This window comes from Phyllostomus discolor, chromosome 2 (assembly GCF_004126475.2).
Source record: "Phyllostomus discolor isolate MPI-MPIP mPhyDis1 chromosome 2, mPhyDis1.pri.v3, whole genome shotgun sequence".
In the NCBI taxonomy this organism is placed as follows: Eukaryota; Metazoa; Chordata; class Mammalia; order Chiroptera; family Phyllostomidae; genus Phyllostomus; species Phyllostomus discolor.
The window spans coordinates 21945987-21962964 of NC_040904.2; the positions used below are offsets into that span (position 1 = coordinate 21945987).

General features: G+C 46.9%; 1 protein-coding gene across 1 annotated transcript in view; it reads left to right on the forward strand.

Annotated features, from left to right (window-relative positions):
• ARHGEF26 (Rho guanine nucleotide exchange factor 26) overlaps positions 1 to 16978 on the forward strand; it is a 115056-nt gene that overhangs the window by 94280 nt on the left and 3798 nt on the right. The window contains exons 11-12 of the mRNA XM_028504526.2: positions 2606 to 2815; positions 16662 to 16729. Coding sequence (XP_028360327.1) covers positions 2606 to 2815; positions 16662 to 16729 — 278 coding nt within the window. The remainder of the gene's footprint in view (positions 1 to 2605; positions 2816 to 16661; positions 16730 to 16978) is intronic.

A 16978-nucleotide genomic window follows, 5' to 3' on the forward strand; every position in this document is an offset into this window, starting at 1 on the left:
AGGTAGGCAAACACTGGGGAAAATAGAACCTCCAAAAATTAAGAGAAAAAAAGCATTTAGGTCGTTTATTCATATTCGTTTACATTAGTTTTCTGTGAACTCTTGGTCTTGAATTCTACTGGGGACCACCTAATAGGTGAAACTACCTTATGCTAAAGCCTTCTTGGAATGTGAGTCATCTCAAGTGATTGCTTTATTGAATATACATTTTTTGGTGTTTCATTTCTTTGGAAATGCCAAGAATACCTATTCAGTGTCATTGTTTAGGGTACTCCCTAAACACCCATTTGCACAGCATTGGGGTGCTTGGATTTTTCCATGTGAACCATATTATTTAGCCTGGAAGTGAGTATCTTTGACTATTGGGTAGTCTTTTTGCCTCATGAATTGGACCAAGAGTAGCTAGAAGGTACAGAGAGAGAGGACTATAGCAAGGAAGCCTTCGTTTGCGCTTGTTGTTGGGTTTTACTTTTATTTGTTTGTTTAGTGTTATATCTATGGCCTAGCATACTGCATCCCTGTCAGATATATCTAAACAAGCATTATAAAGTTTTTCTGCTCTTCCAAAAAACCATTTCTGGTAAACATGGTCTTTCTGACATATAACCTTATTTGTCTGTGAAGTGTATCATTCTCTTTCCTCCTTTCATAAAAGTTGTTATGAGCTTTGCTAAGCCTCATTTGGACGTGAGAAACTGTTCTGTATCCTGAGTGTTTGTGGGCAGTTTCGGAAGAGCTTTGGCGATGACCTCGCCATGTGAACTTTCCATAATACAGATTGTTACCCTAGCAACAAAGGGCTTGATGAGAACACAGTATTCTGCGTTTCTGTATAACTGTGTTTGCTGGTTTTGGTTTTGGTTTTTTTTCAGGGGACAATCTATCAAACTAAATTTTACAAAAGATGATAGTTTTTCAGGGAGAGTTACAAGGGAGTGGTTGACAGGCAGCTGTCCAGCACTGAATGAAAGAAATTCTAAGAAATCTTGAGCAAATGCCTTCCTCTGAAATCCCTTGTACAGTTGACTGGGCCTATGGATTTTTCCTTCTTTTTATTCCCCCAACTTCATACATTTATTCTTATGATTAAATAAGACAGCAACTGGATATTGCTCCTAGAATATTCTCCAATTTATTGCATAGGCATCCATTTGTTCGCCAGTTACTTGCTGAGCTCTCCCATGTTCAGCTGCAAGGGTACGTGTTCACAGTGGAGGGAAAGCTGTATCTAAACAGGTTGGGGTTTTTCAAGGAGTGGAGGGTGCATGCAAGGAACAGTTATAACAAGGTATCAAGAAATCCAAGCGAGATAAGTCAATACTCATGAATGAGAGCACACGGAGGGGTCAAGGATGGGAGAAAGGTGGTAGAGTCAATGGGTTGTAGGCCCAGGTGTGTTGAAGAATTGCTGTGGTTGATTGGAAGAGGTGATTCGGAGAGACAGGCAGTGCTGGTGAGTTGTGTTGGACATCTGGATTACAGAGAGGTTGCAGTTTATAGTAATGACAAGGACTGTGCTGTGATGATGTGGAGGGGTGGGCGAAGTACGGCGGAGGACAAGGTCTTGAGAGGAGAAGTCAGGGGAGGCCAGGCTAATGGGAGGCTCTGCTACCTGGAAATTCAAGAAAGAAGTCGTGCTGGAGAAAGGCAGCCAGCAACTGCACTCATGAGGGAGGTTGAAGAGTGGCTCAGGGGTCTTTGAATGGCTGTGACTGTCGGGGGAGAGTGACAGCATGCACTTCAAAGCTGAGGACTTTTTGGGAGGAGGAGGTGCCATTGTCTAGAAGCAGCAACAAGAAGCAAGCAGACAGAGAGCCTTTCCAGTGAGGTGGTCAGGGACAGTCAAGTTTCTTTCAAGGCAAGAGGGTAAAGGGAGGGTTTAGAGAGGAGGCTGAGGATTTAGGAGGTTTAGCTGGATTCCCTAAATGAGGTGCATTATCAGGGGGCACAGTGCAAGGGGTTCTGGAACCAGCCGAGGAGCTCAGGGAAGCAGGGCCAGGTTAGGCATGTTCACGGTGCTGGGGATGCGATTCCAGGAGAACCAGGAACACTGGCAGAAGCGGGGATAGAGGGGCTAGTCCTGCTGGTTTCTGAAGCAGGTGGCGAGGCCGTGCATGTTGGAGAGAAGGATGTCTCACCAGAAACAAGCAGACCTCTGGGTCTCCTCTCCCCTCCTGAGCCTGGTGGTTTGGAGGCTGGGAGTGAGGCCTTGTTGTGTAGAACGTGGGCACGTTTTGGGATTTCCTCTTCGTTCTTATGATGGAGGCAGGGTGGGGGAGTGCTCTTACTTATTCGAGCACGATCGTGAAGTGTGCGTGTGTCCCTTACCACAGTTCCAGGACACTCTAGAGTGAAAACTGCAGGGTTGTGTGTTTTCATGCAATTTAGTGTATTACAGAAAAATAGTAACTAGTGGGTCTGATGGGGAGGATCATACTGATTCATGATCAGTGGATATCATTTAGACTCCAATTCATATTTTAAAGTAAATCATTTTCTTCTTGCCTCCCACTCCGCTGCTTCCCCTGAAATGTGACTTGAGAAGCAACCAGGTGCCACAGTCTTATCCACTGAATCATTAGGTTCTGCTCCCTTTCCCTTGCAGCGAGGAAAGTTACAACGTCAATGATTATGCCTTAAGAGATCAGCTCATGGTGGAATCTTGTGACAACGAAGAGCTTAATTCTTCTCCGGGGAAGAACAGCTCCACCATGCTTTATTCAAGACAGAACTCCGCCAGTCACCTCTTCACCCTGACGGTCCTCAGTAACCATGCGAGTGAGAAGGTGGAGATGCTGCTGGGGGCTGACACACAGTGAGTACGGGCGGGCGAGAGAAACCGCCCTCGGCCCTCGGTCTGCGGCTGCCCTGGAAATAGCGAACAGGAGCCACTATTCATTTTTTTGTTGGGTACCTATTATGAGCCAAGCACTGGGTCTAGCTGCTTTGTACAGATGCTCATCTTTTCATTGTGAGCCTTTATACATCTTTTCATTGTGAGCCTCTCTGTGTTTGGAGAGATGGGTATTATTTTTGCCTCAGGAGTCCTGCTGGATACATAGTAGAGCAGTCTCCCCTTATCCTCTGGGGATATGCTCCAAGACCCCTGGCGGATGCTTGAATGATAAGGTTTTCATTTATAAATGAGACACAGTGAAAGAGTAACAACTGACAATAGATAAAATAGAACAATTGTAACGATATACTGTAATGAAAGGTATGTGGATGGGGTCTCTGCCCCGAAATGTCTTACCCTGCTGTACGCACCCTTCCCCTCGTGACGATGTGGGCCGACACAAGGCCGACACGATGGGACCCGGTGAGCTGAATGGCGCCGTCCCTGGGACGACACAGTGCTAGGCTGCTGTTGACCTTCTAACGATCCACCTACTGTGTGACTCACTGGCAGGCAGCTTGTACAGCGAGAACATGCTGGACCAAAGGGTGATTCACGTCCAGGGTGGGACGGAGCAGAACAGTGTGAGATTTCTTCAGGCTTCTCAGGACAGCACGCAATGGAAAACCTATGAATTGTTTATTTCTGGAATTCTCTACTTAATATTTTCAGACCTTGGTTGACCACAGGTAGTGGAAACCACAGGAAGTGAAACAGCAGATACAGGGGGACTGCTGTTCTTTAGGTGGTATGTTTTACGTTTAGAGTGCTTTAAAAATATTTTATTTTAATCATAATCACCTTCCTTCAGCCAGACAGCAAAAAGCCCAGCAGTTTCTCTCAGGAGACACTCGGTTCGGGGGATGTATTGATGGATCCTCTTCCCTGTGCAGAGTATATGCGGGGGCCAATCGGTCCCCCTGTTTGCGCCTTGGGGTCCATCGGTAGCTAGTGCTTAGTCCATCCACACCTGGGACAAAGGGAGGGGGCCTTCATTTTCAAGTCCACCCTTGTGATTTGTTCTGCTGAGAGATAGTTGACCAGTTCATTTGTATGGAAACGGGAGACCTGGTCTTGGAACAGTCACTACAAGCAGCTATTACACTGCGTCAGAGGGCGGATCTGTGGAGGGAAGAAGTTCCCTAGTTCTCTGGCCTCTAGCATCCCTCCACACATCTCCCACCCGCGTCCCCCAAGGTCCCCCCGTGCTGTGATTGGAACAGATCAGCGGCTGGTGAACAATCCTAAGACTTTGACAAAATCCTAGCGAAACTAACCCCAAAGAATATGTCCACTTTTTAAGAGTATTTAACAGTATGCCTAGGTCATGAGAGACGTACATTAAAAAAAATGGTTAAATTTAGAAAGCATTCATTTCTAGAAAATGTGAAAAAGTTGTACATCTCGTGGCACTAGAAGCATTTCAAAGGTTGGAGAAGCCCAAGAGGGACAGGTGTAGGTAAAGATATGTAAGGTTTGATGAAAACAGCCAAAGTCGAGGGTTCCAAATGAACTCGAGAGTTAATAGCACGAATGAATAAGAAAAGGAGCTTCATCGTATATGTTTGTTTAGATGACAAAGAAATGCCTTTCTCTAAAGGTCCCGGAAACTGCTGAGCAGCCCTGAGACATTGGCACGCCTGCCCTCTGTGTTTGCCCCTCGGGGCGGGGGGGTGGCAGGGAGGGCGCTGGGAGGGGTGTGGTGACTGCTGGTGTGTGCAGGTGACCAGCAGGAGACACGTCCACACCCAAGGCCGAAGAAGGCGTTTCTTCACCTTAAAAAGCGATTAGACCCCTTGGCCAAGTGAGGACAGTGCTGGACTTCTGGGCAAGCCTCTCTTTTAAAAAGTCTAATACTCGTGTGTCTGAGCTTTGGATTTTTAAAAGACTTCAAGGATAAAAATGTCTTGAATATTTTGGAGGTCAGTGCTTGTCCAGATGTTCTAGAAAATTCTCAGAAACTAGAGATTTCCTTTCACCACTTTCAGTTAGTAATGTTGAAAGTGTTGGTTTTGCTTTGCGTTTTCCTCTTCTCTGTGTTTGTAAGGACTGTTTGTTTTTTATTCAGGCCTTGCCAACATATCAGCAGAGTTCTTCCTGACTTCCTCGTTTATGATTTATGTAATCCTCACCACTTGTCTCTGAGATCGCTTGAAAGGAGCAGGGAATGAAGTGACGTGTTCAATTCCTCTACACCAAGGCTGTATCATTTCCTGGGGCACTCCACCTGCCTTCTGATCGTTCCATGGGCTGAATGGGTGTTCGTTTCCTCGGTCAGAAATATCCTCAGAATATCTAGTTATGCGCCCGTAAACTCATGGGTATGACTCATATGTGGAGTGTTTTAATTAATAGGGACAGGACATTCCAGAAAGGGCACAGGGGCAGATGTCTCATTTGGGTACAGAGGGAGTGACTCCCTCCCCCTCCCCCACCACCAACTCAATTACAGTTCACAAGTAAATAACTGTACACATACTTTTAAGGGCGAAGACATAAAATAGCCATTGGCATCGTTGAAAGAAAATAAATTACAGGCACATGCACTTCCCTTTCAAAACAATAGGGTGTTTTAAAAGTCTAGCAAATTGTCGTATGTCATGTTTGGAAATGTACAGGTCATTTCTGGGCTACTTGGTTTTGAGCCATCAGAGTTTGAATCTGTGTATAATGTTTTCTTTGCTTCTGAGAGCTGCAAAATATGTAGGAGATTATGTTTTATCACTTTTGTACATGGTTAATATGGTTCATTAGCAATCTAGTTGAGGGTTTTTAGCACCACACTGGCCTTGAGTAGTTATAGAACTTCAGGCCAGTCACATGCATCCTTTGACTGCTCACTCTTTGATTTGAAAAAGAATAGGATTCACTTCTGGCCAAGGTGGCAATATAGACAAACATGGCTCACCTCTCACAAAACCACATCAGAATTACAACCAAAATGTAGAATAACCACCACACACAACGATTGGAAGTTGAGTTGAATGGAAGTCTTACAGCTATAGAATTAAAGAAATCACATCCATCCAGACTGGTAGGAGGGGCACAGACATGGAATGTGCTGGTCCCTCACCCATGTGTGGTGGGTAAAAAATCAGGAGGGATACCTCAGGAGCAAGGAGTCCCAGACCCAAGCCCAGGGTTCCAGAGCCAGGAAGATAAGTCTCCACAACTTCTGGATGCAAAAACCAGCAGGGATTGAGTCACTGGAAGAAGTTGCCGGAGCCCCAAGCAGTTGCTCTTAAAGAACCCACAAATGAACTCACCTACTCAGACTCATTCCCTCTGATCTCCAGCACCGGGGCAGCAGCTTGAAAGACACCGGTGTTACATAGGGAGAAACTGAACTGTCGGACATCAAGGTGAATGGAGACCATTGTAAACCCTCCCCCACCAGCAGACGGGCAAGCTTGTGCCATATCTGAGACTCCATCAACCTGCCTAACACATTTTTGACCCACCTTGAAGATTCCCAGGACTCTGCCCCACCCAGCTTATGGGCCCACCCAAGCTGCTTTTCCATAGAATGGCTGGTCTTGGCTCATGCAGAAGTACATCCTAAATCCTATCAAACAAGTAACAGCTGGTCTCAGAGCACCAGGCCTGGAACTAGCAGCAGCTAGCCTAGATTCACAGCTTGGCTTTGCCTGGGAATCTCCAAGCCCAACACAAGTAGCAGCTATCACAGATTGTTTTATAACTTAGGCAGGGTGGCCCCAGGCAAAACATAGGTTGGGGCTGACCTTGGCCTGCACCACCCAGGAAACCCCAGGGCCAGGACAGCTATAGACCATGTCAGAGCACCACCAACCTTCCCCTCCACAGCTGTTCCTCCATGGAGGGTAGAGGGTGGTAATAAGTGGTCACAGCCAATCTTTGCAGCTGACTGGCCTTGGTAAATCCCTCCCATTGACCTGCCAACAGCAATCAAGGCTCAACTACAAGAGGAAGGTGCATTTAGCCCACATGGATGGCACACCTCTAGAACCCAGCCTGGGTGACAGGGGCAGCTGTGCCACTGGCCCCCACAGGACATCTATTATATTAGGCCATGCTACCAAGACAGGGAGTCATAGCAGCTCTATGTAATACATAGAAACAAATAAAAGGAGGCTGCCAAAATGAGGAGAGAAAGAAACATTAACCCAAATGAAAGAACAGACCAAAACTCCAGAAACAAAACTAAACAAAGTAGAGATAAGCAACCGATCAGATACAGAGTTCAAAACACTGGATCTGAAGGATCCAGGATTTACAAGGAAATTTACAAGGAAACAGTAGTAGAGTGGATGAAGCTAAGATTCCAATAAATTATTTGGAACATAAGCAAAAACAGCCAATCAGAACAGGAGGAAAAAATCCAAAAGAGCAAGGATAGTGTAAGCAGCCTATGGGACAACTTCAAGAGGGGCAACATTCGCATCATAAGGATGCCAGAGGGAGAAGAAAAAGAGCAAGAAATTGGAAACCTATTTGAAAGAATAATGAAAGAAAACTTCCCTAATTTGGTGAAAGAAATAGACATGCAAGTACAGGAATCACAGAGGGTCCCAAAAAAGATGGATGTGAAGAGACCCACTCCAAGACACATCATAATTAAAATGACAAAGGTTAAACATAAACAGAGAATCTTAAAAGCAGCAAGAGAAAATCAGTTAGTTACCTACAGGGGACTTCCCACAAGACTATCAGCTGATTTCACAAAAGAAACTTTGCAGGCTAGAAGGGACTGGCAAGAAATATTCAAAGTCACGAAAAGTGGGGACCTACAGCCAAGATTGCTCTACCCTGCAAAGATACAGTTTAGAATCTAAGGGCAAATAAAGAGCTTCCCAGACAAGAAAATACTAAAGGAGTTCATCATGACCAAACCATTATTATATGAAATGTTACAAGGACTTATTTAAGGAAAACTATGAACGATAAAATGGCAAAAAATACAAATTTATAAGCCATCGAATCTAAAAACAACTAAGCAAACAAGAAGAACAGAAACAGAATCTCGGATATGGAGAGCATTTTGATGTTCCCAGATGTGAGGGCAGTGAGGGAATGGGTGAAGAGATGAGAGGATTAAGAAGTGCAAATAGGTAGTTACAGAATAGCCGTGGGGATGTAAAGTACAGTGTCGGAAATGGAGTAGCCAAAGAACTTACACATATAACCCAGGGACATGAACAATGGCGTGGGGGTTGCCTGAGGGAGTGGGGAGTGCCGGGTGCAGGGGGGCCAAGGGAAAAAATTAATAGCATAATTAATAAAATGTAATTTTTTAAAAAAAGAATAGGGTTCATACCTAAATATTCATCTTCTTTGAAAAACTGCTCCTAGTCGAGGCCACCTGGGGATGCACACCGTGCAGTGTAGCATCGGCAGTGGGAGGGCACAGCTGTCTGGCACAGGACAGTTCGACAGCCATGATGATGATGCTGTGTGAGAGCAGATCACACAAAGCACATAGAAAAGCTCACCCAGAGGAAGTGGGGCAAACCCTTGGTGAGCATCTGCGGTGTGCCAGGCACCGAGCCAGCTATTGGACTTGAACAGGGGACCCAGGAGTGTTTCCAGGGAAGGGTAGAACCTCAGGGAAGGAAGCATCTAAGTAAGCTGCTTACAGTAAATCTCATTTCCCCAGGATCAATATTATATCTGTTCTGGAAATTTAAGAATACCACCCTCTTGGAATCTCAAAAGTGTTTATTTAGATAATAAAATATGTGGTGCCCCTGCCCTGACTGGTGTGGCTCAGTCGGTCGGGTGTTGTCCCTCAAAGGGAAAGGTTGCTGGTTCGATTCCCTGTCAGGGCACATGCATGGGTTATGGGTTTTGTACCAGGTCAAGGTGCATATGAGAGTCAACCGATCAATGTTTCTCTCTCACATTGATCTTTGTCCTCCTCGCTTTCTTCCTTCCTTCCTCTCTCTCTGAAAGTAAATAAATAAAATATTTAGAAAAAAGTATGTGACCCTAAGTATAGGTCTGTGCTCCAACTCCCCTTTTTCCCCAGAGGTAAAATGAGACTCACAGAGGTGAAGTGATCTGCCTGCAGGAAGGGAGTTACTGCCAAAGCTGGGACCAGACCTTGACCTTCCTCAATGCAGAGTTCTTCCTAGTAACAAAGATTAATCTTCTTACCAAGAAGATAGCTCTGCCAGCCAGAGTAGATGGCCCCAGCCCCGCCTTGCCACTCAAGATGCCTTGTTCTGGATCCAAAGGCACACTAGGAAGCCAGTTGCTATTAAATGTGAGAAACTACTAAAATGTGGATTTTTTAAAAAGAATGTAGACTGTAAAAAGGAAGATGTTTGTGGAAACTTAGATGGTAAATTTTAAAAAATCTTACACTTGGAAATACTTTATAATAAAATGCTGAATAAATAGGGCATCCCCTAAATTATTTTCTGCTTAAAATTACCTTTTTTTGTCCCTTTGCCTGTGTTTTTCCCACGTCCTGGAATGCCCTTCTTGAATTACCAAGTGTCTCCCCTCTCAGGGCCCACTCTAAGTCTTTTCCTCTGCCAGGAGCCCTCTTGTTGCTGCTCTTGGTGACGTTGTCCCTAGGAATCCCGAGTGCTTGTGGTGTGAGCCACTCTCCTTAGTTCATTTTTCTCCTTATGTTCTCTGTCTCGCCCACCCTCCACCGTATTACTCCCAACCCCCACCCACCCCCAAATCTCTCCTTCCTGTTACAGCTTTCACTTCTCAAGAGAGTAGTCTTCATTTCTCCCTGTGATTCAGTGATTTTTATTGGGCACCTGCGTTCTCTCAGAGCTGTTCTAAATGCTGGGATGTAACGGTGAACAGTGCAGAGGCCAAATCCTGCCCTTTGAGGCTTCTGTTCACGGGAGCAACTTAGGTCTGCGTGCTTCCTGCCCTGGAGGAGGGTGACTTCGGCCTGGGCCAGTGGCCTACAAGGAGCCGGGACAATGGGGAAGTATTTCTTCTTGATCCAGCTAAAAATAAAAATAAAGTACAGCGAGCAAAGCGAAGCCACGTGCTGTGATTTGGAGTGAATGTTAAGTGGTTATGGACTTCAATTAGATGGTGCAGGAAGACTTTCCTGAGGTGACATTTGAACTGCGCCCTGAGTGACAAGAAGTCATCTTACAGGAAAATTCAGAGCTGGGCATTCCAGGTAAAGGAAACAGCCAGTGCAAAATGCCTAAGGAAGCAAGCTAGGTGTCATCGAACACCTTGGCCTGAGCATAGTGAATGTAGGTGCATCAGAATAGACCAGGGAGAGGGGTGGGCGGTCAAGAGGCCAGCGGAGACCAGAACATTTCAGATCAGAGCTATTCCAGCACATTCTGTGGGCAGACCATTACCAGCCTGGCATGAGGGTTGCAGTTAAAAACAGAGTAATTTGACATTTCTGCAGCATCAAAGCATACAATTATTTTAACAGCAATTCATTTTTATTGGATTTCTGAGGGCGCTTGGTTCACCATGGATTGGGTGATGAGGACCATGTCTTCGCCACAGATATTTTGAGAAGCACTCATCCAAAGCCTGAGAGGCCAAGGAGGGATTTCTGGGAAGCCTGGAGGGCAGGCAGAAGTCTCCGGGAGGAGAGCAGTGCAGGCCTGGCTGGAGTGGCCCAGAGATCATGCTGTCATGAGTGGGAGATGGAGATCACAGGGCTGACCATGATGAGATGGGGTGGCAGTGAGTTGAAGAGAGGGGTCAGCGATGCTTTGGATTTGGGACGTTCTGTGGAGTTACTCCTTCCCCCATTCTGTGCAGCAGCGTCTGCTGCCTCCCTGCTGAGGCCGCGCCATCCGCCATCCAAAGATCAGCCAGGGCTTCCTTGTTCCCACACCCAGCAGTCCCTCCTTCTTTCTCCACCTCTAATGCTGTTTAATGCTGTTGATCATCAGGCCTCTCAGGTGAACCCCCTTTTGGAGATCCTTCCTCAACCCGTTCTTTGCATTCTCTTAGTCTTACGTCCGTGTTTAACCCTCCCTCTTCGCTCTCCCTCCCGAAAAGCAGCCTGTCGGAAGCCAGGTGTCCTCACTGCCCACGGCTTCCCCAGCACCCAGTGACTTTCTCAAGTTGTCCGCTCTGGAGACTTGGTGCCATTCCGGATGCAGTCCAGTCTGAACAGATCCGTCACCCGCCGGTTCTTCCCGCACCGAAGCCACTCAGCTTTCCGCATGTTTCCACTCCACTACCACCTTCCCGGGGCAGCCTCTCTGCCACTCCGACCCGAACCACGCAACAGCCTCCTACCCATGCTTCTCTCCAGTCCGTTCTGCGTGGTGTTGTTCCCGAGTCCCATACTCGGCTCCGGTTTTGTCCTTGTCACCGCACTCTGTACATAGCAACTCCCCAGTTCATACTTTTGGAATTGACCCACAGTGAATACAATTAGCTTTTTTTTTTAGTCCAAGGCAGGGGAGAATAGTAGCCACACAGAGGGAAATACTGCCTCTCTAACCATCTCTGTTCGCTGTCCTTTTATTGCTGCTGGAGCAGGTTTTCTCTACATTCCACTTGTTTTGCAACATTTGCTCAGTAGGGATAGGGCTAAACATTTTTTTGAGGATGTGCATCTGAACCATGTATACTGTTATATCTGCTTGCCTGTCAAAGATCATAAGTCATTGTATTATTAATGAGATAGAGATAGTAGTCTGTGAAAAATAGAAAGCTCACCCTTTATGAAAGGACAAAGGAAGCATGTTTTACTACTGTCGGTTTTTCCCCCCTCTGGGCCTTTCAAGAGGCGTGTGGGAGCCGGAGAGCCCCTTTGTCTGCCTTCATTAAAATGAAGCCCAGACAGCCTCCACTGGCACAGCCCAGGGGCCGCCGCGTCCTGCGGTCACAGTGGAATTCGGATGGCGTTTGCGTGCAGCAACGGGACGTCAGGACGTGTTCAGTGGCGAATGCAGACTTTCTTCGCCCTTTATGTTGAGCTATAGGATACAGTCACCTTACGCTGCAGTCAAAGCTCCGTCTCAGAACTTCTCTCATGAAAAGCACGAGGGGCCTAATGAATGGGGCTGTCCTGTCAGCCACTCAGACACCCATTGCCGGGCCAGCTGATAAAGGGACATTGTTTGCAAGGAGTCTTTTGTGCCTTTCCTGCTTCTGTTAATGGTTTAATTAACAGCAGGAAGTAAATGGGATGGAATACAATAGTAAATAGCATGACTGCCATACTCTTACACATCCTTTAAGAAATATCCACAACACAGCGACGACAGTTTATAGGCAACAACGTGTTTATTATAGGTTGTAGTGTTTTCCCGGTTTACTTGTATGGTGCCCATCCAACTTTCTGATCTTTTTGTGATCCTCCTTACTGACCCCAGTCAAACAGGGGGGCAGTGATACTATGAGTCCTTCGTTATCCAGGAAACAGGAAACAAACGGACAATTGACCCGCTTTTAGGTTAACTCGAAACAAAGTAGGACCAAACTAGGTCTCACGAGCTATTAGCTATACTAGACAAGAAATAATTGGTCTAACTGTATTGCAAGTCACAAAGCCTAAACTGTAGAACTCCTTTGCATTGGCTAGGTGTTTTAAATTAGGGGAGCCGAGCGAGAGCCCAGCTTCGTCAGGCTTTGTCACACAGCGTTCATGATGACATCTCTTACTCCTGGGCTTTCTTTTGTGGAGCAGTTTGCTAAACTCGGCTAGTTGAATTAGATGTTAAAGTGAACAAAACATCTCCAGTATCCTCCTTGTTATGAAGGCTTGGAGGGCTTTTTACCAAAGGCCGTGGGGACAGGAATTTCAAAAGGAACCACAGGTATTTTTATAGGCTGCGAGAAGGAGCACCAAAGGTATCTGGTCAAATGCCATTGTACGAAGGATAAAAGGAAAGTCAGACCGCAGCCAAGGCCTCGTGGCTTCCACGGAAGGGTCGGAAGACTGGGTGAGAGGTAAAGTCCCCAGTGGGTGCTCCGTTTGGTTCAGCCCCCTCCACAGCCCTGCTTCTTCGTTTCCAAGCCAGCTCTCCGCTTTCTCAGTCTTCTCTAGCAGTCGCCTGGCATTCAAGGAAAAGTCCAGCTTTGCTGTATCTTCGACCTTTGCACAATTAAGTTTAATTCAATTGTGTTTTTAACTAATTATATGAGAGGCAGGACGAGGTGCTCCCACAGTGGACTCCTGCGTAGGGGATTGCAGTTGCATCGTTTCGCACCTGGTGTAGAGAATTCAGGGGTTTTGAAAGGATGGCATTTACCGATATTTATGTGAAAAGCATCTCTTCTCAACCCTGTCTTCATCCTCTCCCTGGGTCACACGTGTTCTGTGTAGAGAGCACTTGGCCCCAGCACACTGCACACTGCGTTGGGTTTGGTGTGTGTTTGATTTCTGCTCCATGTGCTCCAGCGCGCTGAGGACTGTGAGGAGCAGGAGGTCCCGTTTTACTCCCCGGGCAACCTCGGCCTAGCACAGGCCCCAGCAAAGGCAGGCACTCCGTGAATGTGGGAGAAAGGAGTGGCTGGGAGAGCCTTAGAAGTTGATACACTCAGCCCGATATTAGGGCAGAGGGAAAGATCGATGAACTGGGAGTGGGGTGCACTGCGGCTTCATACTGATTGTTTCATATTGTCCCCAGAGAAAATAGCTGTCTGGAGTGGGCCCTGGATTTGCTATCTAAATTTCATAATGGGTATGTCTGGGCCCTGGTCGTTCTTGTCCTTAGAATTCCATCTTTTATCGAGTGTCTCCTCCCTGCTTTAGAGATGCTGTGCTCTCTGCTTGCTGGGAGGAGGGAGCTTCTTGGCAGCACTCTCAGAGGCCCCGGGGGAAGTCGTGGGGTTCTGACAGCATCTGGCTCAATTGAAGCCATTTCAAGAAGGGGCCCCTTTCAGCGAGGGCAACAAGGAGTGTCTTGTTCTGTCCTCTGGAGTCCCTGCGAGGGGCCGCCGTGTCTAAGAGATGCCATTAGCATCCAGGCAGCATGCCACAGGAGTGAAAGATTTCATCTGGACTTCTGGAAACTAGCTGCAGGGTGAGGCCGCTGCCAGAGCTGGCCACTCGAGGCCGTGCCGGGCCGTGCCAGGGAAGCTTTGCATGAAGGACGCAGGCGGCAGGAAGGGCCGTGGCAAGCCAGAGACGAGTCTGACTTGTGGATGTGGCCTGTGGAGGATGCATAGGTCGTTTTCGGGCTTCTCTTGGTGAACAACTTTTCCCATCCCTAAGACACTTCATTTTCAGTTGCCTTTATACTTTTCAAATTCTAGTTGAGCCTGAGTTAACAAACAAACAAACAAACAAAAAGTTCCCCAACAAAGAGCTGATATAAAAGGTTTAAGTGTTTGTTTGAGATTATTTTAAAGGAAATTGTGCTTCAGTTGTTCCTGATAGAACCATCCTAAAGCCCTTTTTCCTGCGTTAAGGAGCAACAAAGTTCTTTTTTAAAAGATTTTTATTTACGTATTTATTTTTAGAGAGAGGGGAAGGGAGGGAGAAAGAGAGGGAGAGAAACATCAGTGTGTGGTTGCCTCTCACATAACCCCAACTGGGGACCTGGCCTACAACCCAGGTATGTGCCCTGACTGGGAATCGAACTAGCGACCCTTTGGTTCACAGGCTGGCATTCAGTCTACTGAGCCACAGCAGCCAGGGCTGGGAGAGCAAAGTTCTTAAAAGCAAGACAATCATATATTGAAACTGTGCATACTACAGCTTGACACACCAGCTCAACCAGCACCCAGTCTCATCTGCTTCTCAAGAAGTCTTGTCTTTGGGCAGACGGCCGTCTGCCTGCTCCCTCATTACTTTGTAAGGACCTGCTAGGCACCAGCACGTCTGGGGCCCCCGACCCCCGGGGCTCCGTGTTCTGACTGCGCCACTTGGTCGTTCTGTTGCAGGCAGGCCCTGAACGCGCCAGCTCCAGCTTTGTTCTCTGGGAAAGTGGAAATAGTCATGATAGTATTTTGTTCCAACACTGTCGTAAAGATTAGATTAGGTGGAACTCACAAAATACAAAAAAGTGCCGTACCTGGCACATGAGTGCTCCATAAAACTGTTTAGGACAAGACCCAGTTCCTACCCTCCTAGAGTTTACAGCCTGGCAAGAGCAGCAGGCAAATCAGTAAATGGGGAGTCGGGGCGAGGCAGATGAGTGATAATGAGTTCCTGTTACGTGCCAGGCAGCAAACCTTACAGACGAGACCTGCCTGTCTCCATGAGGCTCACGGCTGACCAGGAGTGTGCGGAGGGGTGTGTGGGAGCAGGATCCTCAGGCTGGGTTGGGGATGGAGAATGGGTTCCCACATCATGGGGGGGGCTGCCTGGAGGAGGTGGGGCTTGTGTTCTCAATATGCAGTGGATGTGTTGAACCAAAGTCAGATACGAAAGTAGACACAACGCAGGATTCCATTTCCATAAAGAACGAGATGGGCAAAACAAGCCGACGATGACGGAAATCAGAGCAGTGGTTACCTCCGAGGGGGTCATTGAAAAGGAAACCGCTGGCACGCGTGTCTCCTGACTTCGCAGCCTGTGTGCACAGGTGCATCTCAGTAATCGCTCACAGAGCTGTTCACACACACGTAACATCAGTGCAGCCTTTTGTTCCGTGTGTGTTCCTCAATTTAAAAACTTTAAATAGCGATTATGAGTGGGCCTCGCTCGGTAAAAATGGAAGGCGGGGAGGTCATTTCTGAGAGTGAGAAGAGCTGATGGAAAGGTGCGGGACAGCGCGCCGCGCCCCCATGCTGTGGACGTCTGGATGGAAGGATGGGTATCTGGGGTAAAGATGGGGCGGCAGTGAGAAGCATCTTTTAGGTGCATGCTCTTACGGGAGAAAAAAATTTTTTCAAGAATTGTGCACACAGACATCCCATTGCAAGAAGGTAAAGTAGCCCTGTACAAACTGATGTTGGTTGGAATCACACGTGTTAGAATGTACATGTCGGTGTGCTCATCCTTCTCACGGGCTTTTGAGAGGATTCTGTGAGATAATGGGTGTCATTGCTTGTGTCTGCCATGTGGTATGGACTTAATGAACACTTGTGAAGAGATCTCAGAGAGTGTACGCGTGTGTGTAGTTTCATTTCATTGCAGTCCCGATATTTGACTTTCCGAATCATAAACTGTATTATTGCAGAGCAGTGCTTGCTTCTCTGAAACTTTTGATCCTTTCGTTAAATAATTATTTTATGGCATGTAATTATAGTTTAATAGTGTATAAAAAAGTCCTGGTTCTTTTTTTTCCCCCTTGAATTATGTTTGGCCGTACTCATTAAGCCATTTGAAGCCTCTGAGAGCAGTCTAAAACAGGCCAAAGGTTTTCCGTTTCAGTGAAGCTCATATTTGGCAACACCAGTCGTATGGGGACCAAAACAACTTCAAATATGTCAAATTTCTCATCTTTTCCAACATGGTTTGAGTGGGGGGAGGGGAAAGAGAGGGAGTGGAGACAGACTGATTTACTAGGGTATTTTCTTTTTTAAGGAAATGTACTTTTTTGAATTGTGAAACATTAGATTACTCGTGTACGAAACATCTTTTTGTGACTGCAGTGTGAAAGTGGAATCAGCTCTTTATTAAATGTTAACCTGTCACATGAGAAATGCCACTTAGTCAATTGCTAGCCACATTTATTCAGAATCTTTTGACAGTGACTAGTTCTCAGTGTTGTCGTTTTAAAACTCTCCCCCGTGTTTGGAAGGCCAGCCCCTGACCTCTCCAGATCATCTCTCCTACCTCCGTTTTCGGGGAATGGCTTTGCATTCTAGGGTGTACTTTGTTCTGTGTCCGAACACCTGGCTTGAATCTCTCAACTGGCTGTGCTGTGTTTAGGAGCGAGCGAGCCCGCTGGATCACCGCCCTGGGACACAGCAGTGGGAAGCAGCCTCCCGACCGAACCTGTAAGTACCTACCCCCGGGGCTGGTGCTCTGGGAACTTGAAACATGGAGGGACTCTGCCCCCTGCTGGACGCTGGGCTGTTAATGCTCCCCCAAGCTTTCCTTCCCGCTGCCCACCATCAGAACTGGGTGATCCCTGCTTTGGAAGTGAAGGGGCCTGAATTCAGATTCGAGGTGCAGTTCTTCATTGTACAAACGTGGTCAAGTGTTGCATATCCACCCTGAGCCTGTTTAACCTTCTGCAAGTCAGG